The following is a 26,001-nucleotide window of genomic DNA, read 5'->3' as shown; positions in this document are numbered from 1 at the left end:
GGAAGGGTTCTGACTAGCACAGAATTTGTGTTACACGTCATAGGTGTTTGATTTCTCAGCGCTGTCAGAATGGACCAATCACAATAGTTTGTTATTGTAAATGGATTTAAAAAATAATTGTATAGATGTTGCTATGTGCATGTCGGCTACTAATGCTCGTGATTATTATATTTAAATTATTATATCCTTGTTTTTATGGTACTTATTAGGCAGAAAACGTCTTTAGATTTGAAAGGGACTCAAAAAAGGATTCGGGTTTCTGAGCCACCAAGCACCACCTAGAGGCAGACAAGTTTATGCCAAATAGGAAACAGTGGTTTTCAAACTGGGGTCATGGGACCTCCAGTGGGCCGCAAGGGGGTCAGCGGAAATAAATAAATAAACTGTAAAATTTTAATAAATAAATTTAAAAAATTACGCTTCCGAATTTGTACTATTAGAAAAAAATTCTAATAACAAATTCTGCATATAGATTTATGGTAAAAAATATTGATTGAACCTTTAGCAGTCACCTTTATTTGTTAGGCCATATTCTCAGTAAAGCTGCTATGGAATAAGATTTATTGTGAAACCACTACAATCAATAGAAACAATAATAGTGACAAATTTATGAAAGGAAAAACACTATAAACTTAATACAAAATAAATGTGTGTGTGTGTGTGTGTGTGTGTGTGAGCGTGTATTTATCACTTTGTGGGGACCAAATGTCCCCATAAGGATAGTAAAACCCAAAATGTTTGACCTTGTGGGGACATTTTGTCGGTCCCCATGAGGAAAACAGCTTATAAATCATAATAAATTATGTTTTTGAAAATGTAAAAATGCAGAAAGTTTTCTGTGAGGGTTAGGTTTAGGGGTAGGGTTAGGTTTAGGGGATAGAATATAAAGTTTGTACAGTATAAAAACCATTATGTCTATGGAAAGTCCCCATAAAACATGGAAACACAACATGTGTGTGTGTGTGTGTGTGTGTGTGTGTGTGTGTGTGTGTGTGTGTGTGTGTGTGTGTGTGTGTGTGTGTGTGTGCGCGCAGCCAAAAGTTTGGAATAATGTACAGATTTTGCTGTTTCGGAAGGAAATTGGTACTTTAATTCACCAAAGTTGCATTCAACTGATCACAAAGTATAGTCAGGACATTACTGATGTAAAAACAGCACCATCACTGTTTGAAAAAAGTCATTTTTGATCAAATCTAGACAGGCCCCATTTCCAGCAGCCATCACTCCAACACCTTACCCTTAAATAATCATGCTAAATTGCTAATTTGGTTCTAGAAAATCACTTGCCATTATATAAAACACAGTTTAAATCTATTTGTTTCATTAAATGAAGCTTAACATTGTCTTTGTGTTTGTTTCTGAGTTGCCACAGTATGCAATAGACTGGCATGTCTTGAGGTCAATATTAGTTCAAAAATGGCAATTAAAGAAACAGCTTTCTCTAGAAACTCATCAGTCAATCATTGTTTTGAGGAATGAAGGCTATACAATGCTTGAAATTGTATAGCCACATTCATTGAATTCTACCCGCTCAACACCAGTTTCATGTACAACAGTAAAGAGAAGACTCAGGGGTGCAGGCCTTATGGGAAGAATGGCTAAGAAAAACCCACTTTTAAAACAGAAAACCCAAAAAGAAAAGGTTTGAGTGGGCAAAGAAACAGACATTGGACAACAGATAATTGGAAAACAGTGTTCTTGATCTAAACCCCATTAAGCTAGACTGTAAGGTGTGTGAGAAGTGCCTGACAAGACATCTATGGTGAGTGCTACAGGAAGTGTGGGGTGAAATGTCACCTGAGAATCTGGATAAACAGACAGCTAGAATGCCAAGAACTGCAAAGCTGCATTGCTGCACGTGGAGGATTTTTTGATGAGAACTGATGAGAAGTAGTTTAGGAAGTTCTTTTTTTTTTAATTGTAATAGTATTTTTTTTTTTTTTTTTAATTAATTTCCTTGACTATACATTGTGATCAGTTGAATGCCACTTTGGTGAATAAAAGTACCAATTCACTTCCATGAGAGTAAAATATGTACATTATTCCAAACTTATGGCCACCAGTGTGTATGTATGTATGTATGTATGTATGTATGTATATATATATATATATATATATATATATATATATATATATATATATATATTATTTAATTTTTTAAATATTAATAATTATCATATTTTTTAACGGGGGTCCCTCCTAAGTTAATCATCATATTTGGGGTCCTAGGCATCGAAACGTTTTTTTTTTTTCTAAACCCCTTGTTTACAACATTTATCGCCCAATGGAGTAGAAAAGATGGAAACAACTGAAGATCCCCGAGGGGTGGAGCTTATGGGTTGACGTCAAATTCATGTGGTTCCGGTTGAGAGGTAAGCATTTGTTTTGGACTTTGGGACAAATAGAAGAGAACAATCTTTTGTCTTGTCATACATTTTATACATGCGTGTTCAACTGTCTTTTGACATCTTATTTATTTATTTATTAAACAGCGCTCGTAGTTATTGACACTCCACAATGTTTGCGAGTGGCAATCTGTTCAAATTTAAACATGCTTATCAAATACTAAGGTCAGCATGAGTATTATTTATACTTTTTACGTTAAGATAATCGTGTTTATATTAAAGTATTAGTGGCGTATAATTACATTTAACTAGGGAGAAATGAGGACATCCGTTGTGTTTTGTCATTTCTGCACGGGACAAGTTAACCTACTTCAGGTGTCAAGATCGAATCTGTTTTAGGGTCATTGAAGGTTTAATCCCCTCCCCCCAATCTGATCAGATTACAGCCTAGTTGCGAGATCCTTGTTAATTACCTGATTCACTTCAGATAGCTTTATACGGGAACCAGACAACAGTTGTTGCTTGAAAATGACAGACTTTAATAACAAAACGAATTCTCTGTTATCTGCATTAACTGTGTTAGCTTTCCTAGTATCCTTAACCTGTCTTATTTACAGACCAGTGATCATAACAAGGTTGTCATGTATTGTTCTGAGCCTGAACTGCTGCTAATGCACTTGTTTTTGGTTTGTGGTTCTCCTAGTTTTATTAAATGCATGTCATGTTTGTTTAGGATGGGGAACTTCTCATCCTCTGCGCCTGGGTTGTCGAGCTCAGCATGTACTCAGTTTGTCCAGGTAAACTTTACCTCTGGTTGTATCTTTTTATATATATATATATATATATATATATTACATAATATTATTGTGTTTTATTTTTGTCTTCAATATAGGATATTGTGTCCAAGAACTGTGTTGTAATATTCTCCAAGACCACGTGTCCTTATTGTAAGATGACTAAGAATGTATTTAATGAGATGGGAGCATCATATAAAGTCATTGAACTGGACGAGCACAACGACGGCCGACGTCTCCAGGAGACCTTAGCGCAAATGACAGGTGCCAGAACAGTAAGTAATGTCATTTGTTTACATTTTAAAAACAAATAGTTGATTTAATCCTAGATGCTGATCGGTCCATAAAGCGACATTATAGAGTGCAACAGTCTGATAACGGAAATAAAAATCCCATTCATTTCTATCATAGAAGAATTTGTTATCAATGCTAACTTATAAACCTTCAAAGACCGACCTACCATGAGCTCTGAGGTTGTTCATCGATGGTATATGCTTCCATTGAAGACATCCGTCTGCTTTTTGTCAACTTCATTGTTTAAAAATCATCTTTAATAGCAAAATTCCTGTTGAACAACTACATTCACCAGTCAGAGAACCATGGACAACAAAGCCTGTGAAATAAGACCAGAAGCAACCTCCCACTCCCATGAAGCACCCTGAATGACGGGGACATTCTCCCTACACTCTCAAGCTACTACATACACTATTCATTTGTGTATATCAGAATATATTGCAATATATGTCAAATAAATAGTTTCTATAATTGTAATCAATGGTATATATTTCCATAGTTTTATATTCGACTACATCATTTGCAGTGCGTTGTGGGATTGTAATTTGTGCCCACATGATAGACCAGTACATGGTGTAACAAGGTTTAAAATGGGCAAGGATGTGGCGAGAACCGGACGATGTAAATATTCAAAGTAAAATATTTTTTTTTTGAAAACTTAAACAAAAACACACACACGGCAGCTGCGTGTGGCTCCATCTCTCCCGAACTGCTATTGGGGGCCCCGCCCTCCTCCTAATCACACTCCTCCCTCCTTTGCCTCTGGCTGGGGAACCATGGCATGACATACATCCTCCCTCCTTTCTTGCCAGCAGGCTTTGCGTGCCTTTTCGAGACCTGGGAGGAAGACAAGGGGAGGGAAAAGGGGGGAGGGAAAGAGCGAGGCAGGGCGACGGTGAGCGAAAGAGAGGAGAGAGAGAAAAAAAATTGCTCGCCGGTTCCCAGACACGTCGTCGCCTGGTCCTCGACCACACCTCCACCCTCTGGTGGATGACAACCGCTCATCCCCGGGAAGACAGGAGCAAGTCCACCGGACCCTGGTGGATGGAACGCCCCTCCGCGTTCTGGCGGCCGGTAACGAGCTCCTCCGCCCCTCTGTGGACGGCCAGAATTTTTTTATAATTTTTTTGCCTTAAAACAAAATCTGTAATGTTGTGACTCACCTCGGAGCCAGGTGGTTTGTTTCATGCTCTTTCATGGAAAGTCTATGGAGTAAATTAATGGGGGTGGGGGAATACTGTAAATTAAATGTAATAAAACTAAAGTAAATGTACATCATTTTAAATGAGTTTCAGATATTTTTATTGGAAAAACAAAACGTATTTTGTTGCAGCGTATAACTGTTCAATTCAATCCATCTTTAACTCTTTTCTCTTTTAACTCAAACGCTTTTATTAATAAAGCTGCATATTGCCAATGTTCTTCACGAAAAGAAATGCACAGAGTGACATATTTTATGATTCAGTAAGTCGTGTGCACATTATAATTGCCTTTATATCGCTGAATTGCACGGGATGATTGTCCCGCAGGTGAGCAAACATGTTAGAGGTGTTCACGTGTTTCGCCGCCACTTTTCTGCCACATGTTTTACACAAAGGGAAACCATCTTTGACCAACAATCCCTCTAAATTTTTAATAGAACACAAAATACTACCGACTTGACCCTTTTAGCAGGTGGATAAAGGGTCGCCTGCGTTCCTCGTTCAGCCATGGTTCCCTGCTTTTGTTTACATCAGAGTACATAAGTGTAATTTATGCTGCATACACGCAGTGTTGTAAATCTTGATTCGTTGATGGGGAAAAAAACTACTGTGCCATCAGAAAAATCAAAACAATTTGGCTTAAAGGTTATCTAGAAATATTTATGGTATTTTGAAGTGCCCACGATAACAATATCGTGCATGTTAGTTACCGTTATGTACCGAATATCACCACATGCCTAATGGGTGGTCACTGCAGTGATTGTGTGGCGTGCTTTGTTGGCTGAGGTTTTTTTTTTTCTCTTCCCTGAGTGATGGATGGTTTTTCCTTCAGGATCATGGGTAGTAGTTCCTCACCTGGAATTCCACTATTAAACACTATTTCTAAAACAATTCATTAAAATAACACTGACTGATTGTTTCAACAGAAGCATATATCATCAGTTAACAACATCAAAGCTCACAGTAGGTCTGTCTTTTGAGGTTTGTAAGTTATAGTTAAAAATATATTTGCCGCCTATGGAAAAATTCATGAGATTTGTTTCCAGAACCCCACTGTTGTGCCCTATATTAAAAGCTATATTGCTAAAATTCTGTTCAGTTAGTCACTGTTTATCCCTGCACAGCATACATACTGGCCAACTAGTATCTTCTTGCGGATGGATGGGGCATATGAATTTGCTTAAAATAATGTTTTTATGAAACATTGTGCCATTATTTACAAAGGAATACTGCACTTTGGGGCCATGCTGTATTATGAACTTGTTCTTTTGAACTCTTCCAGGTGCCAAGAGTCTTTATCAATGGGCAGTGCATTGGAGGGGGTTCAGATACAAAACAGCTTCACCAGCAAGGGAAACTTCTGCCTCTCATTGTACAGTGTAGGCCATGCTGTTTGAGTAACAACCCTGAGGGCTCAGAAAATGCTAAATTTCAAACTAATCCATGATTATATATATATATTTGTATTCTGTGGCCTTTTAGTACTTAATCCTGTTTTGTTCACAAACAGTTCGGTAATTTATATGAGTGACAACCGCATTCTACAACCAAATTAAATCCAGAAAAACTCCGTAGTAGTGACAAACATATTTTCAGAAATTCCAAGTAGTGTGTACAGAACCGAACTGAACAACTAGTTGTTAATGACATGATAGATAATTCATGTGAGATGTGTCCCGTCGTCTTCTGGTGCACATCACACAAACAAAGGTATGTATCTGTCTACGCTCATATTTAGTCTTTCTCTCCACTTTAGTTTCTCTTATCAGCCCTGCAGTCTCGTGGTGACCCATACATTACAGTCCAGAGAGAGCGTGCGCTGTTTAACGAGTAAAAAAAAAAATGGCGACTCTATCGACAACAACTAAACATTGCCAGATAATAATACATGTCTAGTGAATACCGTAACTTCCGGACTATTGAGCGCACCTGAATATAAGCCGCACCCACTGAATTAAAAATTTTTTATTATTTTGAACATAAATAAGCCGCACATATCTATAAGCCGCAGGTGCCTACCGGTACATTGAAACAAATGAACTTTACACAGGCTTTAACGAAACACGGCTTGTAACAAAAATAGGCTTTAACGAAACACGGCTTGTAACAAAAATAAATAGGCTTTAACAAAACACGGTGTGGCAGCGGGGGCGTGGTCAAGCACCCGTCCGGGAGAGAAAAGTGGTAAGGGCGCTTACATCAAGTGATGAAAACTGTCACACTAGTGCCAGTGTGACAGTTTTCCCAAGGACACGTGAAGCAGGGCACTTGACGTTCCAGGTCAGGCTTTTAATGGCCACAGCAATGTTTACAATCAATTTTATAAAGTTTCTCAATTCTTGGTCTTCTATGCGCCAACACTAGACTGACGTGTGTCTGTCACTCACTCACTCACTCTCTCTGCTGCCTTTTTATGCCGCTCTCCCCACGCTTACTGAAATTAGACACAGGTGTTAGACATTAGCTCAGGTGTAAGCGTCCTTACCGCTTTTCTCTCCCGGACGGGCGCTTGACAACTCCCCCGCTGCCACACACGGCTTGTAACAAAAAATACAAAATTAGCAGTAAACAGTAGCCTAGCAAGAAAGTCATTGGTCACTATCTTCCTCCTCTTGTGCACATGAAACCACTGAAGTCATCACTGAAGCTTCAGATTTAGTTGTCTTTTTGCACTGAGTCAATTCATCACGCTGCTGTTTCCAATGTCTCCCGTGCAGCAGCTCTATTTCCTTTTCCAACAGCCAGATCAATCGCCTTCATCATATGCATTTCTCCGTGTCTTAAGGGTGACAAAATGACTACCGTAATCAGAATGATGGGACGTTTGAGCGCGCACGATTTAATCTAAACGGTAAACAAAAAAGTTGTTTGACCTTAACCCGTTCGGCAATTTCAATTGGTCTAATGAAAGCTTCATGCCGCCAAAAAACTGAGCACGTCACAGAATGGTTTTTTTTTTTTTATAAATACAATTTGAAAGCGGGAAAAATCCATATATTAGCCGCGTCGTTGTTTAAGCCGCGAGGTTCAAAGCGTGGGAAAAAAGTTGCGGCTTATAGTCCGGAAATTACGGTAATCTCTTTCCTTAGAGTTTTAGCAAGCCAAAACTAAACTGGTTAAACTGATTGCGTTCGTGTTTCTTGTGCACAGGTGCGAGATGCTGCAATGTTGCTGTGGTGATCACTTGTTAGTCATTGCAATTGACAATAAAGAATACCTCCTGTATAAAGCACTACAGTCTGGTTCCGGAAGTAAAATCCCATTAATTTCAACAATAACTTATAAACTTTTAAAGACTGACCTACTTGTTCATTGCATGGTATATGCCACTTTTGATGGCATAAGTTTGTGCCATTTCAACTACATTGTTTTAAAATCATGTTTAATAGCAGAATTCATGGTGAACTACACTACCCATGGTCCTGGAGAGAGATCCACCAATCAGAGAACTGCGGCCAACAACCAAACAAGGTCAGCAGCAACAGGCCACTTCAATGACGCAATCGAGTCGGTCGACCCTACTCCCTCAAACTACATATATATTTGTATATATCTGAATATTTTGCAGTAAACCTAAAATATATTGATCTATATTTCTAATCAACAACATAAAACCATTGATTTTATGTTGTTGATTTAGAAGTATAGAAACAAAATATTTTCATCTTTTTCTTTTTTATTCAATTGTCATTCGCAGTGCCTCATGGGAGTGTAGTCTGTGCCCTTGTGAGAAGACTGCAAGTACAGAATCTTGTACTTTTGTCTTTTTGTCCAATTTTCAAATATTTTTGCTTAAAATAAAAGTTTATAATGTTGTGATTCACCTCGGTGATGGTTGGTTAGGTTCATGTCTTAGAATGTTATGAAAAGCCTATGGAAAAATGAATGGGGAAAAATACTTCTGGAACACTGCGGGCGCTGTAGCACTCTGTTCCATACACGCATGGAATTCACTCCGCGTTTAAATGTGGTTGTCACTCCTGTAACTTTGTAGTGTGTACGTGGCTGTTGTGTTTTTATTGTTGTTATAATTTACCCAGACTCTTGTCATCTAAAAGATACTCATGATGTGCTGTAAATTATTTCTGTAAAATATATCATTAGGTGTTTTAGTTGATTTTTGACATGCATTCCTTTTTTAATTATGACCTGAGTTACATAGCTCTACCTTGTTACTCCTTTATGTACTGAAATATTTTTAAGTATTAAATTCTCTCAAAAATGTGTTCTTGTTTTATGAAGTTTTTTTTTTTTTTTAAATACACGCTCCCACTGGGCTGAAATTGTACCCTTATTTATATAGAGAGAGAGCTTAATACTGCAAACTATCACCTTGTTCTCCACAGTTGCAAAACTACTGCAGCTAAAAGCACACATTGGGTGGTGTCTTACAAATCTTTTCAAGTGTGTGGGATAGCCATTTGACAGTAGGCCCTACCACATAAATTTGCCAATTCTAGGCTCCTTTGTATAGTTTTTAATTGAGTGTGCATGTAAAAATGCCCTCAACAAGTAGTGGTACATTTTAATGACAATTAAGCAGAGCTTCAGTAATTTTAGGCAGATTATATCACTAACAAATTATAATGTACTAGCTACCACAAGAATCAGAAAAATCCTAATGACGTTTTCAGGAAGTGAACTACGAAAGGACACGTAAATGTATTATTATTATACGTTGGTTCATCAGAAAAGGACGATTTAAAATTGTCAACCCTGATACTATTTTGTAAAATAAACAATTGATTATTAAAGGGTCACAGAGTGAGTGTTTCCTCGTTTAAAAAAGTTTTAGTTGTGATTTGGAAACATATGTATGAAATCATGAGCACTAACATTAAAATGAAGACTCCAGTCATATCAGTGACTTTAAAAAGCTGTATTATTCTACAAGGAGAGGATCCCCTCATAGGGGCTGCCATGTTAGGATCACATGACCAGCCGAATAAAACTCCTTACCCAGCCTTGATTAGTTTAGCTTAAGATTAAACTAACATTTATTAAAACTTGCATACATTCTTTGTCAGATAAAATATTGAAAATTTTACATAAATGTATATTAAATCACTTTATTTTATGGAAAAAACATCGAGCGAGCTAAACACAATAACACTCCAAGGCACATGGAGGCAGAAGCGCGCTTCGTGTTTTGAATGCACCACATGAAGCAGACAAATGACGCATGTAGAAAGGAATGCCGGGAAAACTGCTGTATGTGTGAGAGAGTCCAATTAGCGTCGCTTTGTCAGTACACGAGCACAATTACAGTTTACAATAAAATATAAACTCAGAAATGGCGGCAAGCGCTGGAGAATGGTGTCTGATGGAAAGTGACCCGGGAGTTTTCACAGAGCTGATAAAAGGCTTTGGTAAGCAGTCTGTGCTTTCTCACATCAGTGATGCGGGTAAAGGAGCTAGTAGTGCTCCAGTTCAGTGATATGGTCGCCAAGCTGATGAATGGGTTGTAGGTTATATGGAGGGTTACTTTTGAAATGTATTCCACTACAGATTACAGAATACATGCTGTAAAATGTAATTTGTAACGTATTCCGTTAGATTACTCAAGGTCAGTAACGTATTCTAAATACTTTGGATTACTACTTCAGCACTGGTAGATTTTCACTTGTTTTGACTATAAAAACTCTGACAGTACAATCAGACAAAATACACATGTTAAAATTATATTCTCTGAAATTTTTTTTTACTGAAAAACAATACAAAAATGATTATCAAGAATATGATTTATGTCCTAATATACGGAAGAGGATTAGGGCCAAGCAATAATAAAAAAATAAAACCATCTCGAGGTTAAAGTCATTATAATGCGAGATTAAACTCTTTAAATTTCGAGAAAAAAGTCGAAATACAATCTTGACGAGTTTTTTCTCGAAACACAACGACTTTATTCTCGATATTTAATGAGTTTATTCTCAAGATTGTATTTCGACTTTTTCTCGAAATTTAACGAGTTTAATCTCGCATTATAATGACTTTAATCTCGAGATGGCTTTATTTTTTTTATTATTGCTTGGCCCTAATCCTCTTCGGTACTAATATCAAAGGTTTTACTAGGGAAAAAAAGAAATTATGATCTAACCTTAATTTTCTTAATAAAATTATATGATCTTGCCTGGTAACATGTTTATGAAAAATTCCTAAAAATAGCATTTTAGCTTAGCGTAAAGCTGACAATTTACGCAAGGTTTATTTCTATTTCTTCTGCTCCAAACATACTTCTCTGTCTGTTTGAACGTAACAGATCATAAAAAAGTGTTTCACCGCTGTTCAAATGCACTTTGGATCACATCATTTATATGTATAAATGTTTTCCATCTGAATGGACTAAATATTAAATTAAACAAATGACAATAAAATGCAAAGTAATCTCTTCAGTAATCAAAATACTTTTTGAACGTAACCGTATTCTAATTACCAATTATTTAAATTGTAACTGTATTGGAATTTACTTATCAAAACTTACCGTTTTAAATTTTTTGGTATCGCAATATTTCGTTTGTACCGGTATACTGTGCAACCCTATTCGCCACTTAGTTTTACAGTATACCAGCAGCCTCAAGAGTTGAAATAAAAAAAATCAGCCACTCTGTGGGGATGTAAATCTGTCATCATTGGCAATATTTATGCAGATTTATTATCTTCACTTCAATTAATATTTTGTTATTTTGATTAGATAATCAAATGTTCTAAATTGAAGTGAGGGCATGCAAAGAAAAATTTGACTATGGAAATGTGCACATACATCATGTCTGTAACTTAATATCTTGTAAATCATCCTAATTCTTAATTAAACCTCATCTGATCTGTATATACAATATATACTTTCATCAGGAGACTATATTGGCCTATAAGCTACAAAAAGCTTAATTTGGTCAATGCTTAAATATAGAGCATTGTAACAGCCTAGTCCTGTCATTTCAAAATAAAAGTCCCTTGTGTGTTTTTTTTAATTATTTACTTGTTTATAAGGCTTGGGATCGATGCCTTTTTCACAAATCAAGAATCAAAAAAATGTGCCAATGAATATCTGCATTTTCCCCCCAGATATAAATAGGGCTGCTTGCTGCACAGTATTCTTTGTCTCTTCAGACATATTTCTCAACACAACTTTGATCAAGTGTAAGCGGCAGGGTAAATTAAAGGGCGTAGCACACTAGATGCATCTGGCGAATGACATGCCATATTCTAAAATTCGAAACAATTATTTTCCACGGAGCGCAACTAGCATAGTTAAAATTTTAACCCAAATCAATATCAAAGGGCAAAGATTATTTACTCTAGCCATTACTGGATAATATATTTTGTATATGTACAGTTGACCTCCACAAGTCTGGTTCATCCTCGGTAGCAATTTCCAAATGCCTGTAGGTACCATGTTCATCTATACAAACAATAGTATGCAAATATAAACGCCATAGGACAACGCAGCCATCATACCACTCAGGGAGGAGATGTATTCTGTCTCCTAGAGATGAACGTAGTTTGGTGCAAATCAATCCCAGAACAACAGCAAAGTATCTTGTGAAAATGCTGGAGGAAACGGTATGTATGTAAACATCTGATTTCAACTGTATCTTTCATAGAGCCTACACAATGTTTTTAGTATATATTATTAGATTGAATGAAACCTCTTCAAGGCTACGTGCATACACATTTTATAATAATTTTGCAGTTACACCAGTTTCATACACTAACCTGCAAACTCATCAACGTCACTTTGTTGATTCTTGAAGAAGTAAAAAACATTTGTGTGAATGGTGACTAGATCCATAGTTTGGACTTGTTTGCGAATGGCTTTAGTAAATGTTATATCACCCTCTTGTGGTCTCCCAAAGCTTTTATGTCATACTATATTAAAACAGAAGGCAAAAAGACAGTGAATTGGAAAGCACACAATTTAGGCTTCTAATTTAAATGTTGGCTAATGTTAATATATCAATGCCTCAAAAAGGTTTTGATAAAATAGTGTGCTGATCAATAATTGATATATCAGTATTTTATGACACGCTTGTTCTTTAGAGATAAAAGTTATTATTTGGATTTTGGTTGGACAAAAAACTGCATCTGGGATTTTATTCATTTTGGGCTCTTGTAGCCTCTACTGCATGTCTGTGCCATCATAGTAAGGGCATAGACACATTTATTTTAACATTCTTTAAATCAGCCTTTGCAACTACCCTAGTTATCAGTATCTGAAAAATCAGTCAACCTCTAATTTGGGCATCAAAGACACATTTTGAACATTCGATTTAACATATTTGTGCACCATATGCACTGTCCGAACATTTGATTTAACATGTTTTTGCACCATTGGCACCTTACAAATATTTAAATGTTCAAAAGTTTGATTTAAATATTTGACTGAGAAAATGCTTTTTTTAGACACTAAACAGTTTTTGGGTTTTTTCCTACAGAGACTAAACCTATTATACCTGGCATGCCTTATGACAAATATTTTTTCTGTTGTTGTCGTTAGGGTGCAAAGGTGCACAGGTTGAGGAGATTTGGAGCATGGAACCAGAGAACTTTGAAAATCTCAAGTAAGAAACACTCCGTCGAGCATCTTGTAATATATGCATTGTTTTCTTGAAATGCAGTTGAATATGCATGTAATTCATTTCAGGCCTGTTCATGGTCTGATTTTCCTCTTCAAGTGGCAACCTGGTGAGGAGCCAGCAGGGTCCATAGTTCAAGACTCAAGGCTGGAAGAAATTTTCTTTGCCAAACAGGTGCATAATTAGTATACATTTGTGTCTATATATATATATATATCACACTGCATGCCCAATTATTAGGCAAAGTGTATTCCTCAGGATTAATTTTATTGTTGAACAAACACAATGCTCTCAGTCAATCCAAAATGTTTTTGAACTCATCCTGAACTCATCCTGAATGTTTCACTTTTTTTAAGAAAAAGTGAGTTTTGGCTTTCTCAGGGTAATATATAAGTGTTTGCAATTTTTAGTCAACTTTTAGTGTGCACAATTATTAGGCAACTAAATGACAAAAATAATTTCCCCCAACTCAATTGTTTATTCTCCATTTTTAGAGTAGGTTTGCAACAAATAAGTAACACAAAATGACAAATAACATTTTTGGCCTTTCAAAATTATTCAGTGACCAATATAGCCACCCTTCTTTTCAATAACTGCCATAAGCCTTGGTCAGCACATATATAGCGCCTTTTTAACCTTAACGGTATTCAAAGTGCTTTACACTGACTCATTCACCCATTCACACACACATTCATACACCAATGGCGGCAGAGCTGCCATGCAAGACACTAGCCTACCATTGGGAGCTACTTGGGGTTCAGTGTCTTGCCCAAGGACACTTCGGCATGTGGAGTCGTGTGGGCCGGTATTTAAAGTATTTTCCAGAAACTGGCATTAGGTTTAAGAATTGAGTTTCAGTCCATCTTCAACTGAAAGGTCCAGCTACCTTATTCTTAATGATAGCAGCCCATACCAGTACCCCTCCACCACATTGCTGGCACCTGATTCGAAGTGGTGCCCTGTATCCATTAGTGATCCAGCCACAGGTACATCTGGTCCATCAAGAGTCACACTCATTTCATCTTTCCATAAAACCATTGAAAAATCTGTCTTCATGTATTTCTTTGCCCAATCTTGACACTTCAACTTGTGAATATATTCAGTGGTGGTATCATGAGGAAGGAAAATGATGTGGATATATTGAAGCAACATCTCAAGACATCAGCCATGAAGTTGAAGCTCAGTCGCAAATAGGTCTTCCAAATGGACAATGACCAACAAGTATACCTCCAAAGTTGTGGCAAAATGGCTTAAGGACAACAAAGTCAAGGTATTGGAGTGGCTATCATAAAGCCCTGAACTAAATCTGATAGAACATTTGTGGGCAGAACTGAAAAAGACTGTGCGGATGAGGACACCTACAAACCTGACTCAGTTACACCAGTTCTGTCTGGAGGAATGAGACAAAATTTCAGCAACTTATTGTGAGAAGCTTGTGGAAGATTACCCAAAATGTTTGACCCAAGTTAAACAATATAAAGGCAATGCTACCAAATACTAACAGTGTATGTAAACGGGATGAAAAAGTAATAAAAGCTGAAATAAATCATTCTCTCTACTATTATCCAAACATTTCACATTCATAAAAAGGTATACGTAAACTTCTGATTTTGTGTGTGTGTGTCAAAACAGCAATGTTAACAAATGAAAAGGGATACTATGCCATTAATTTCTGTATTTTTAATGTTTCAGGTCATCAATAATGCCTGCGCGACCCAAGCAATCGTCAGTGTGTTGTTAAACTGCACACATTCTGATATGCATCTTGGGGAAACGCTGACAGAATTTAAAGAGTTTTCACACAGTTTTGATGCTGCAGTAAGTTGCCTGTGCATTTTGATAAATTCACTTTTCATTATTACGGTGTAGGCAATGGAAACCTTGGTCACTTATCTCTATATTAAATATTTTTCCACCCAAGATGAAGGGTCTTGCTCTCAGTAACTCTGAAGTGATTCGACAAGTACACAACAGTTTTGCCAGGTTGTACATATTAATTTATTTTTCATTAATGAAATGTTGCTTAGTATGTTCATTACAACTAATGTTTTTGCCCCCCTTTTATTGTAGGCAGCAGATGTTTGAGTTTGACGCCAAGTCATCGTCTAAAGAAGAGGATGCTTTTCACTTTGTGAGCTATGTTCCGGTTAACGGCAGACTGTATGAGTTGGATGGGCTTCGTGAAGGACCTATAGATCTGGGTAAATTGAAACAATCTCACATCATGTTCAAAAATGTTGAACATGATGTGAGATCAGTAAAAAATAACGTTTACTGATTGGCCTAATTTATTTTCTTTTTAAGTGCCTCACTGGAACCCATGTTTTTGCTTTTTTAAAGAGAAGGATGGGCGAGTGAAAATAATTTTTTGTTGTTATCAATATTATGCCACATTATGTCATGTTGCTATATTATTCACTTTCTCAGGTGCATGTAACCAGGATGATTGGATCAGTGCTGTAGGGCCGGTCATTGAGAAAAGAATACAGAAGTAAGTGTCAATTGCGTATAATATACTTTGCACTGTCTATATGGTGATGGTTTTGATTTCTGCAAAACTGCACTGGTGTTTTTTTTTATTGCATTTTTAATCCATGCATACTAATATCAGATACAGTGAGGGAGAGATTCGTTTCAACTTGATGGCTATTGTATCGGACCGCAAGATGATTTATGAAAAAAAGATTGTTGAACTTCAGGCTCAGCTTACAGAAGTAAGTAGTTCTGACTGTAAAATAGTAGTAATTATGTACAAATGCAGTGAGATAGTGTGACTAAAAAGAGTTCTGTTGTTTCCCAGGAAGAGCCAATGGATACAGACCAGAGTGGAAGTCATCTTATCTCTATCCAATCAGAGATCGCCAAGTATCAGCTCCTGATTGATGAAGAAAACCAAAAACTTAAAAGATACAAAGTATGTCAAAGTGTCTTTTCATTTTTATTCTAAAAGATACAGCAGGGACTGATACAGACTGGCTCAGCGGACAGCAGGGAAAGAACAATGACGTTCTCCCATTGAAGATATTTGGGCGCTGCCCAAGTGATAGCCTATTTAGGACTGCCGAGGCAGATTTAATGATAATCTCGCAATCAGCTAAAGGCTTCTCATTTGCACTTTTGCAGGAGTGTTACGGAACCAACTCACGATCATGATGTACTCTTCTTTCCTATGTGCGTCATAATGGGAGAGAAAACTTCCTGTCGATTTTGTTGTTGACGTTGTTTGTTTTGTTGTTTTCAAGCCCACCTCCGTCGTCACTGTAATGAGAGACAGGTGTTGCGTATCGTTAATCACCAGGTTATGGCCCTTACCGCTTCCTCTCTCCCCAAGACAGACCACGTCCCGTCCCACATATTAATTTTTAATGATCGATACGATAATGATTATTTTTGTGTTTGTATCCGACAACCGATATGTGTAACCCATTTTTAATTGTTTTATCTTTTAGGTACATTGAAGGAATATTCCAGGTGCAATACAAGTTAAGCTCCATCGACAGCATTTGTGGGATAATGTTCATTACCACAAAAATTAGTCAGACTTTTTGTTTATAAAAAAAAAAAAATTACACTGACAATGGAAGTAAATGCGGCCAATTGTTTTGGAGGGTTTAAAGGCAGAAATGTGAAGCTTGTAATTTTTTAAAAGCACTTGCTTTAATTCTTCTGGTAAGATTCATGTATTATTTGAACTATAAATTGGTTTTAATCGTCATTTTAGGGTTTGTTGACATTACATCGTCATGACAACAAAGTTGTAATATCGAATGTAACTTTACACAGAAAAGGTTACTAAGTGATTTTATCACACCAAAATCATGTTTCTCACTGAACCTCAATTTCTGCTTTTATTAAAGAAAAGGCAATATTATGCCACAAAGGCTGTTGTTTGAGCTTAACTTGCCGGAATATTTCTTAATAATTTAACTTAGTTTATCACTTTCCTCTTGTGAACTGTTTAAGCAAAACATCCGTCTACAAGGAATTAATTTGACTAGTTTTAGTTGCAAAATATGCTTGTTCAAAGCCCCTCACTTAATTAATATTTAAAAATTTAAGATTTTGTTTAACTTTATCAGTAAATCCATTATTTAAAAAAAAAACGATAACTGATTAAGTGTAAAAATGTAAATATCGGTTTCAAACGTCTGTCAAACCGATTATCTGTCGATCTAATAATAATGGAATAATGTTTGTTTATTTATTTATTTTGCTGTCATTTTTAGATTGAAAACATCAGAAGGAAGCACAATTACTTACCCTTTATTATGGAGTTACTGAAGACACTGGCTGAATATCAGCAGCTGATACCTTTGGTTGAAAAGGTAAGCTAGATTATAGCTAAAAGTTACATTTCAGAAATGGCATGTAAAAAGATGTATTCGCAACACTTGCTTTGGAACATAATAGTGATTGTCTGTGATAGTTATGTGATTTGTGAGTAAGGGTCCGCCCAAAAAAAAAAAAAAAATTATCATAATCACAACAGTTTGTGTTTTGATAGTAAATCCCTACATACCACTAGAGGGCAGTGTTGTTTATATTAACAGTGGAATTGAACTTTCACTGTTTTGCCCTATTTCTGCCTACATTTGTTTGTGTTAAACCTTGTGGAATGCTTTGATATAAAAAAAAAAGTATGTGAATTAGACAACTTATTGGTGATATTTCAAAAATAATAATAATAATAATATTAAAATAGCCATGCATTTATACCTCCCCTGTTGAGGTCAAATATTCTTCTAGTGAGCAGCTGCATTTGCATTTATTTATTTGTAGGATTCTGATGGTCATGGAAAGCCTCAGGTCCTGGTAATTAATACAATCTTAAAGTAATAGAAAAGTAATAAAAAAAAATCCCTAACAATATAAAATTTTGTAGTTATACCTATTTGATCAAATGTTATTAGATAGAAATTGTTCTTTGTTATTGCAATCTCTACATAGTCTTTGGTTTGTTTATACTTTTATTGGGCTGCCTCTTTATGCAAAGCACTATACAAATTAAGGAATAGTACAACACAAGTTCAAAAAGTTACAATTGGTTTAGAAGGATGAATATTAAATCATTTTATTTTTCTCCTCAGGCAAAGGAAAAACAATGTGCCAAAAGTATTCAAGAAGCAAAGTAACACCACATCATTACAACCTGTTGAGCTTTTGCCACGGAATCACTTGATGTGCACTTGTCATCCTGTATCTCATAAAAGGAGCACCTGGAAGTGAAGACAAGCACTGTGGTCGCTGTCATTTCATGCCTGTGTATGCATGCAAAGAGATGTTTAAAATAATGTTTTATTTTCATATAAATTTCATTTGACCAGTAATAGTGTGGTTTCATGATTTCCTTATGAGCATACAGTAAGCAGGACAAATAACTATTAAATGCTTATTTACCGTAACATATTACATATCTTATATTAAAAAAGCACTGATCTATTATTTATTTCAATTTAAAGTTCTAATTTATTTTAAGGGTTATTATCAAGGTTCCTGTGGTCATGGAAAACCTGGAAATGTTAGGAAATTTTTATATTGTGTTTTCCATGCCTGCAAAAGTCATGGAAATTAATAAAAATAATAAGTCATGAAAACTCGAAGAGTCGTGTGGAAACGCAGTATTATTATAACTGTTAAATAATTAATGTAATAAGAGTGCTAAAACAAATTTAAAATGGATAAATGTGAAAAGGTTAATTTTATTACATTTTGAAATGTAGATCATTAACTGAACTAACAACACGTGGACAAGATCTTCCAGTACTGTCAGTTAAGCACAAGCAAACTACTTCTTGTTTTGAAGATTTTGGCTGCTTTAAGTTGCATTATAGTGACACTTGCATTTGTAAATATAGCTGGGTTTTGTCTTGGTTCCTGTCGTCTGTAATGTGTTTAAATCAGGCGGATGACGCAGACCCACATGACTAGACAGTCTGCGGTCAGGATTGTTGTGACCTACCATCTGTGTGCCTCGGCAGAAATCGAAATTCATTAGACCTGGCTATGTTTTTCCAGTCTTTAACTGTCATGTTTTTGGTAAGCCTGTGCCCGCTGCAGCCTCAGCTTTCTGTTCTTTGCTGACAGAACTGGAACCCAACATGGTCTTCTGCTCTTGTAGCCCATCCGCCTCGAGGTTTGACGTGTTGTGCATTCTTAGACGCTATTCTGATCACTACAATTGTACAGAGTGGTTATCTGAGTTACCATAGCCTTTCTGTCAGCTTGAACCAGTCTGGCCATTCTCTGTTGACCTCTCTCATCAACAAGGCGTTTCCATCCGCAGAGCTTCCGCTCACTGGATGATTTTTGTTTTAGGCAACAATTCTAGAGAATGTTGCGTGTGAAAATCCCAGGAGATCATCAGTTACAGAAATACTCAAACCAGCCCATCTGGCACTAACAAACACACCACTGTCGAAATCACGGAGATCAAATTTTTTTTTCACCATCCTGATGGTTGATGTGAACATTAACTGAAGCTCCTGACCCATAACTGCATGATTTTATGCATTAAACTGCTGCCACATGATTGGCTGATTAGATAATCGCATGAGTAAGTAGGTGTGCAGGTGTTGCTAATAAAGTGAGCACTCACACAGTGAGTGTGTATGGATGTACCAAGTGTGCACTAATACTAAACATATTTAAGCACATACATACGTCTCTTTCTTAGTGTTTTTCTTTCTCGTCTAAGCGTCTCCATGGTATATTGGAAACTTTGTCATATAGAGTTGAAAGGGTGTTTTAATAGTGCGCTGCCTGCATTAAATCAGACACTTAAACCAGGCATTTGGCAATGGTGTTCTATTATTCAGCTCTACATGCAGTGCCGTGACAGTCGTTTACACAATGACGTTTAACTTGAATAACTTTTTTTACCTGGATGTTTATTTACATTCTTTTAAACTCCCCAGACCAGTATTCTTAAGTGAATCTTAAGTGAACCACAGTAGCATGCATACAATAACCCCCTTCACATTCATCCCACCCAGGAAAGTACAAACTGTCTAGTATTACTGCGTCAGAGCTGATCAGTTGATAAAGTACAAAAACGCACCCCTGCATTGAGTAATCTGCATTTTTTGCTTTGTGGTGTACTCCTTATTGTTAAAGCACTGTTCTGAATGTGTGCAGTGGCATTTATTTTTCAATGTTTTAAGTGAAAAGTTGAACTGGAAAACTTAACAGAATTTCTTAGTATTTAGCATGCCCCCCTGCTTTAATAACAGCATTCACTTGTGCTGGCAGTTTGTGCAAATTCACTTGAGCTGGAAGTTTGTGCAAATGACGCACCTGATGATCCATGTTATCCAGCATGACTTGATAGTGTTCCACAGAGCATTATGTGTGCTTTTAATGGAACCAAGAAAATCTGACCTTTTGCAAAAAGGTCAATGTCACAAATAAGTGGATACAATTAGTGACCTAGAAATAGTGCTAAATCTTAAGCATTTCTTGTTTATTTTACAGCATAGCCTTTCTTTTTTGCTTAAAAATGTTTCTACATCCTAAAACGTTGCTTATTTCCAGGTTTTAGTTAAATCTAGAATCCTAGATTTTCAATGTGGACTCAAACTTTTGAACCCCACTGTAGATATAAAGATAAAGTATGGGAACTGACTTGATGAAGGCCAGTACGTTTGTAAAAAGCTGCTCTGGCTCACTGGGCAGGTTTCTTGGTTAGATCAGTTAAACAAATAGTGTTTGGTGTCTGTTCAGTGTCAGACTGCATTGAGATCATCTCCATGAACAGAAGGAATACAAAAGTGATACCAAGGTTACGGTGTACTTAAGTATAGCACAAAATGCTTAATTTTGTCAAATATGTGCTTGGAACAAACCTTCAAAACCAGCTCAAAAACAAACCCATTACATTCCGAATGTTTAACTCTCTACATACATTTGCATTAAAAATTTGTTTTAAGATGGAGTGAGTTTTTATGCAGAAGTACATTTCCCATATCTCTCAGGTCATGCCCATCCATGGATTGATACAGGATACACTGAAATTGAATATGCTTGTGAAATGTCGTCTATCTATTAAGTTAAACGCTTTGAGGTTTAAAGCATGCACCTAATCATGATTTGCATTTAAGGTAAAAGTTGCACATTTAATATTGGTTTAGTTAGTGACTAGGTTGATTGATAAAGATTAGGTTAAAATGATTGCATCATTTACAGTTGTGCTGACGTTTACATGCATCTTGCGGAATATGTGGGATATACATACAGTATGTAGTGTATATACTATATTAATAATTTTGAATGAAATTTGTATATATATATATATATTAACGCATTTTAATTGCATAAATAAATCCAGCAAATGGAACTGGTGAAATGTTTAACAAAATTAAATGAATTGGACTTAATATTTTTTTTAATTATTATTATTATTATTATTAAAGATAACTAAATTCAATTTGATGCAATTTTGGTGTGAAATTGGAATGCGTAAATATAAAACATTTTTTATTTTTTATTTTAAAATGGATCATTTATATAATTGTTATTTTTTTCTGTCAAATGGCTTAATTACTAAATAAAAAATAAAATGCAATTCAGAAAGTTATATATTCAGAAAAATAAGTACTTTCTCAAATTTTGCTTGCGTCCTTTGTATGTCAGTCCCAAAACCCCAAGACCAGAAGACTAATAAATAGAATGAAATGTTTTCATAAAAATGTATTTGTCAGAAAATGCTCTTTAGAAAAAGAAATTATACAAAACTTCTTGTACGTTGTTGAGCCAGTGGTATACAACTACCACATGCAACTTCAGAACCAACATGTCATTGTTTGACCACACATCCAATTTGATTGACCACTCAATCATAAAAATTACAATTTATGTTATTTACACTTCAATACACCTGTGTGCAAATCTGTGCAAAATATGCAATAAATAAATCAATTGAGATGATGATGATTCAGTGCAACCACTGAATAAAACCACCACCACCCCATACTCTCAAACTAACAGTTTTTTAAAGTTGTAATATAAAGACTCTCTAAAGATAAGATTATCGATCTCCTTCAGCAAATTTACATAGTTCATGGTAGAATTCAGACTCCAGAAACCGAGGGTACGAGTTGTTCTCCATCAGGAAGTAAACCCTGGCTTGTGCTGCTTTGAAACTGGATTTTGTTGGGAATAGAAGGCATTGGAGGACAGACTCCTTTGTTTGGTGGTCCAAGTTAATCTAAAAGGAAGTGTTTAGAAATTAGAAGCGTTGCACCTTTAATGAAAAAAACTAATATTCAAGATCTTCGGCTAAACACTGTCCAACGCAAATTGTAGACCATCTTACCTGCTTCGGAGAATCGTCTCTGACAAATTCTTCATGTATTTGTTTTGCCCTGGATCTGCGCTTCGATCTGGACTTGATCTGTCGAAACTCTTCACAGGCCACCCAAAACTCGATGTTCTCCTCACAGTATTCAGACTTCATAAAGACTTGAAAAGCAGTAATCCCAGCTGGAACAAGAGGGAATATGAAAACGTAGATTAGATCAGTTGGCCTGAATTTATGGAGCCATAATGTGGCACATTTGCAACTCATTCAAAAGTGATAAAAATGACATTGCTCACATTTACTGCTCAGCAAATTGTCTAGAGACTGTGCCCATTGACTCAACTCTTCAGAACTTGGCCTGTGTGAATAAACGGATTATATTATACATCACATAGTATGCTTATTGTGATGTGTGTGTGTGTGTGTGTGTGTGTGTGTACTGCATGTGTATGCTCACCTGAATGATGTTCTCTGCACTGTGGGATGGTAGAGTTTTCTCTGAGGAAAGTTCTTGAATAGCCTTCTCGATCTCCAGTTTGTCTGTCTGTTAAACATAATCAACCAGCTTTAGCAACCACATGCATATTACTCAACATAAAATCAAATGCAAGGTAATAAATTCACATCTCACTTTATTTCATTGTTTCCCGCAGTTGCATCAGGATTCCTCAAAAAGATCAAATGTTCCATAATTGAATCGAATGTGGCGTCTCTCATTTTAGCCAATCTTTGGATCACTGTCAATTGAAATCAACAAGTTCTGTCTTACTGTGTGCTGCTTTAATACCTCAGAGCTCAATGCTGAAGGCGGGGCCTTATCAGCGAGGGGAGCATCTGATTGGCTGTACTGTCAATGGTTGAGCGCCTTGTGCTTGTGCAAGTTTTGTTGGCAGGAACACTGGATATTTTTCTCTCAAGTAATCTTGTTGCACTCATGACTTGGTGTGTGTTAAATTTAGGGTGAACTGTCGTCAAACTAGTTTTAATCTAGGTCTGTTTCATACACTAACAGTGAAAAGATTAGATCATGAGACAAATTAAGACAAGTGCATCTAAAGGATTATGCTTAAATGCGTCATTAGTTTTGAAGACAAATATACATTTAGCATATATATGAATTTCCTAACAAAATTTTCTTTTCATTGGTAACATTTTAAAATAAGGTTGCACTTCTCACGCACCTTACAGTCTAGCTGATCCCACAAAAGCTCAATGGAGTTAAGATCCAGAACACTCTTTTCCAATTATCTGTTGTTCAATGTCTGTGTTTCTTTGCCACTCTAACCTTTTCTTTTTGTTTTTCTGTTTCAAAAGTGTATTTTTCTTCACAATTCTTCCCATAAGGTCTGCACCCATGAGTCTTCTCTTTACTGTTGTACATGAAACTGGTGTTGAGCGGGTAGAATTCAATGAAGCTGTCAGCTGAGGACATGTGAGGCATCTATTTCTCAAACTAGAGACTCTGATGTATTTATCCTCTTGTTTAGTTGTACATCTGGTCTTCTACATCTCTTTCTGTCCTTGTTAGAGATAGTTGTCCTTTTGTCTTTGAAGACTGTAGTGTACACCTTTTTTTTTTGCAATTTCAAGCATTTCATAGCCTTAACAATGATTGACTGATGAGTTTCTAGAGAAACTGTTTCTTTTTTGCCATTTTGACCTAATATTGACCTCATGACATGCCAGTCTATTGCATACTGTGCCAACACAAAAACAAAGACAATGTTAAGCTTCATTTAATGAAACAAATAGCTTTCAACTGTGTTTGATATAATGGCAAGTGATTTTCTAGAACCAAATTAGCAATTTAGCATGATTACTCAAGGGTAAGGTGTTGGAGTGATGGCTGCTGGAAATGGGGTCTGTTTGATCAAAAATGACTTTTTTCAAACAGTGATGGTGCTGTTTTTACATCAGTAATGTCCTGACTATACTTTGTGATCAGTTGAATGCAACTTTGGTGAATTAAATTAACAATTTCCTTCCGAAACAGCAAAATCTGTACATTATTCCAAACTTTTGGCTGCCAGTGTATATATTATTATCATTATTATTGATGAGGATAGTTGGCAAATGTAAAAAAGTTTGCAGTTTATTTCTTACAAAAGCTTAAATCATTCAGAGAAAGTCATCTCTTCAGCATTTAAGGAGTTTAATGCAATATCCGTCTCAGACAAAAAGCACTGAACAAACTGGAATGTTCCCAACCGACATTCCAGTTGTTTCTATTTCTGGAAGGCAGTGGAATATTTTATTTATAGAAACACATTTCTAAAAATAGTTTACAAATGACTTGTCTTATCTCTGTTGTAATTACTTGCTACTCAAACCACAGAAAAGGCTTGTGATCTTTGTAGTCTTTACTTTTGAACAACAAATATTAGGCTTAATTGACCAGCACTGGCTCCGTAAGTTGTCAATTGTTGCATCGATTTTAAATTCATGAGCTGATGCACACGGATGCCTTCTAGTTTAAGTTCATGCAATGACCGTGCAGTCCGAGACGTGTATTTACTAACTTTATAATGTCATTTTCTGAAGAAAAGCAACAATGAACCATCTTTTATTCCAACAAACTATGTCTAAAACTTGCTAGGAATTTTTATCCAGAATCAATCAGCTCACCAATGAACATTTAGTGTTGTGAAGGAAAAATAACCATCTGTTACAACAGAGTACAAGATAAATAGTGTAGAATACATGACTTTAAAATACAAAATTAGATCATCGTTAATACTTTTTTGTTGTCCTTGAGTACAAGTGTTTGTGTTCTCCTTGAGAGCAGTTCTTAATACATTAGCACAATGTTTGTGCCTAACTTAAGATAACCCCTGACCAAAGTTATCACAGATGTGTACCAATTCTGTGGTTGGTTACATGTGATAAAATTAGCAATAGTTCCCAGAAATAGTAAACTGCATTACAAAATGCATGACCAGATGGTAAATGGTAACTCATTTCCCATGAATCTTAAATGTCAGGCTTTAAATTAATTAGTTCACCCCAAAATGAAAATTCTATCATTATTTGCTCACCCGTGTTTTGCTCATGTCGTTCCAGACCCTTATGCTTTTGTAAAAGTAGAAATTAGATGCCAAATGATGCACTTACCTGAACAGTCCTCTCTCGGTTCTTTCGGACAGGTCAGGTTCTATGGAAGTGAATGGAGGCCAATTTTTGGAAGGTTTAAAGGCAAAATGTGAAGTTTATAATTTTATAAAACCACTTACATTAATTCTTCTGTTAAAACTATTATTATTTACATTATATACAGGTTTATATACAAAACAAGTGTGAGTAAATACTGATACATTTTCATTTTGCGTGAACTATTCCTTTAAACACATCCGACAAATGCATTAAAAAAAAAACAACTTCAGTTTTGTCAGATAAACTCAAGTATAACACTTTTGAGTTATACTTGAGTTATACTAACTCAAGTATAACTATTGAACTATCAAATGTAGAAAAATATGAGATTACTTAAAACAATCAATA

The 26,001-nt window shown here is 36.0% G+C and overlaps 3 protein-coding genes across 7 annotated transcripts; 2 read left to right on the top strand and 1 right to left on the bottom strand.

Annotated features, from left to right (window-relative positions):
• Positions 1 to 2,350: 2,350 nt before the first annotated feature.
• Positions 2,351 to 8,859, top strand: glrx2 (glutaredoxin 2). 5 transcript variants are annotated; one of them, XM_052123924.1, is made up of 4 exons: positions 2,351 to 2,372; positions 3,079 to 3,142; positions 3,238 to 3,414; positions 5,918 to 8,859. In XM_052123924.1, the coding sequence occupies exons 2-4, from the start codon at positions 3,080 to 3,082 to the stop codon at positions 6,080 to 6,082; spliced, it is 405 nt and encodes a 134-aa protein (XP_051979884.1). In that variant the 5' UTR covers positions 2,351 to 2,372; position 3,079; the 3' UTR covers positions 6,083 to 8,859. The 5 variants fall into 5 exon arrangements, with proteins under 5 accessions (XP_051979884.1, XP_051979883.1, XP_051979881.1 ...); XM_052123923.1 differs by lacking the exon at positions 2,351 to 2,372 and adding an exon at positions 2,394 to 2,570; XM_052123921.1 differs by lacking the exon at positions 2,351 to 2,372 and adding an exon at positions 2,577 to 2,980.
• Positions 8,860 to 9,820: 961 nt separating this feature from the next.
• LOC127641250 (ubiquitin carboxyl-terminal hydrolase isozyme L5-like) lies at positions 9,821 to 18,554 on the top strand. Its single transcript, XM_052124090.1, has 11 exons — positions 9,821 to 10,004; positions 13,130 to 13,193; positions 13,277 to 13,382; positions 14,901 to 15,026; positions 15,130 to 15,191; positions 15,279 to 15,409; positions 15,636 to 15,699; positions 15,820 to 15,922; positions 16,009 to 16,122; positions 17,435 to 17,533; positions 18,296 to 18,554. The coding sequence occupies exons 1-11, from the start codon at positions 9,929 to 9,931 to the stop codon at positions 18,338 to 18,340; spliced, it is 990 nt and encodes a 329-aa protein (XP_051980050.1). The 5' UTR covers positions 9,821 to 9,928; the 3' UTR covers positions 18,341 to 18,554.
• A 3,324-nt stretch (positions 18,555 to 21,878) lies between these two features.
• On the bottom strand, positions 21,879 to 23,271 carry rgs2 (regulator of G protein signaling 2). The gene is made up of 5 exons (XM_052124407.1): positions 23,135 to 23,271; positions 22,961 to 23,047; positions 22,800 to 22,861; positions 22,519 to 22,685; positions 21,879 to 22,410 (listed from the first exon to the last, which is right to left on the bottom strand). The coding sequence occupies exons 1-5, from the start codon at positions 23,218 to 23,220 to the stop codon at positions 22,231 to 22,233; spliced, it is 582 nt and encodes a 193-aa protein (XP_051980367.1). The 5' UTR covers positions 23,221 to 23,271; the 3' UTR covers positions 21,879 to 22,230.
• Positions 23,272 to 26,001: the final 2,730 nt, after the last annotated feature.

Source organism: Xyrauchen texanus, chromosome 50 (assembly GCF_025860055.1).
Source record: "Xyrauchen texanus isolate HMW12.3.18 chromosome 50, RBS_HiC_50CHRs, whole genome shotgun sequence".
NCBI classification, from domain to species: Eukaryota; Metazoa; Chordata; class Actinopteri; order Cypriniformes; family Catostomidae; genus Xyrauchen; species Xyrauchen texanus.
Note: the sequence above shows the minus strand (reverse complement) of the source record. Positions and strands in the feature narration are given on the sequence as shown.

What these genes read in the sequence shown, in the direction of transcription:
- LOC127641250 (XM_052124090.1), top strand. Translation starts at nt 9,929, where the DNA reads ATGGCGGCAAGCGCTGGAGAATGGTGTCTGATGGAAAGTGACCCGGGA. An exon ending in ATTGAGAAAAGAATACAGAA is followed by an intron (nt 15,700 to 15,819) that starts GTAAGTGTCAAT and finishes TACTAATATCAG; the next exon opens with ATACAGTGAGGGAGAGATTC. An exon ending in TGATACCTTTGGTTGAAAAG is followed by an intron (nt 17,534 to 18,295) that starts GTAAGCTAGATT and finishes TTTTCTCCTCAG; the next exon opens with GCAAAGGAAAAACAATGTGC.
- rgs2 (XM_052124407.1), bottom strand. Translation starts at nt 23,220, where the DNA reads ATGAGAGACGCCACATTCGATTCAATTATGGAACATTTGATCTTTTTG. An exon ending in CAATTTGCTGAGCAGTAAAT is followed by an intron (nt 22,686 to 22,799) that starts GTGAGCAATGTC and finishes CTCTTGTTCCAG; the next exon opens with CTGGGATTACTGCTTTTCAA. An exon ending in GAGACGATTCTCCGAAGCAG is followed by an intron (nt 22,411 to 22,518) that starts GTAAGATGGTCT and finishes ACTTCCTTTTAG; the next exon opens with ATTAACTTGGACCACCAAAC.
- glrx2 (XM_052123920.1), top strand. Translation starts at nt 2,874, where the DNA reads ATGACAGACTTTAATAACAAAACGAATTCTCTGTTATCTGCATTAACT. An exon ending in CCAGTGATCATAACAAGGTT is followed by an intron (nt 2,984 to 3,078) that starts GTCATGTATTGT and finishes ATGTTTGTTTAG; the next exon opens with GATGGGGAACTTCTCATCCT. An exon ending in AAATGACAGGTGCCAGAACA is followed by an intron (nt 3,415 to 5,917) that starts GTAAGTAATGTC and finishes GAACTCTTCCAG; the next exon opens with GTGCCAAGAGTCTTTATCAA.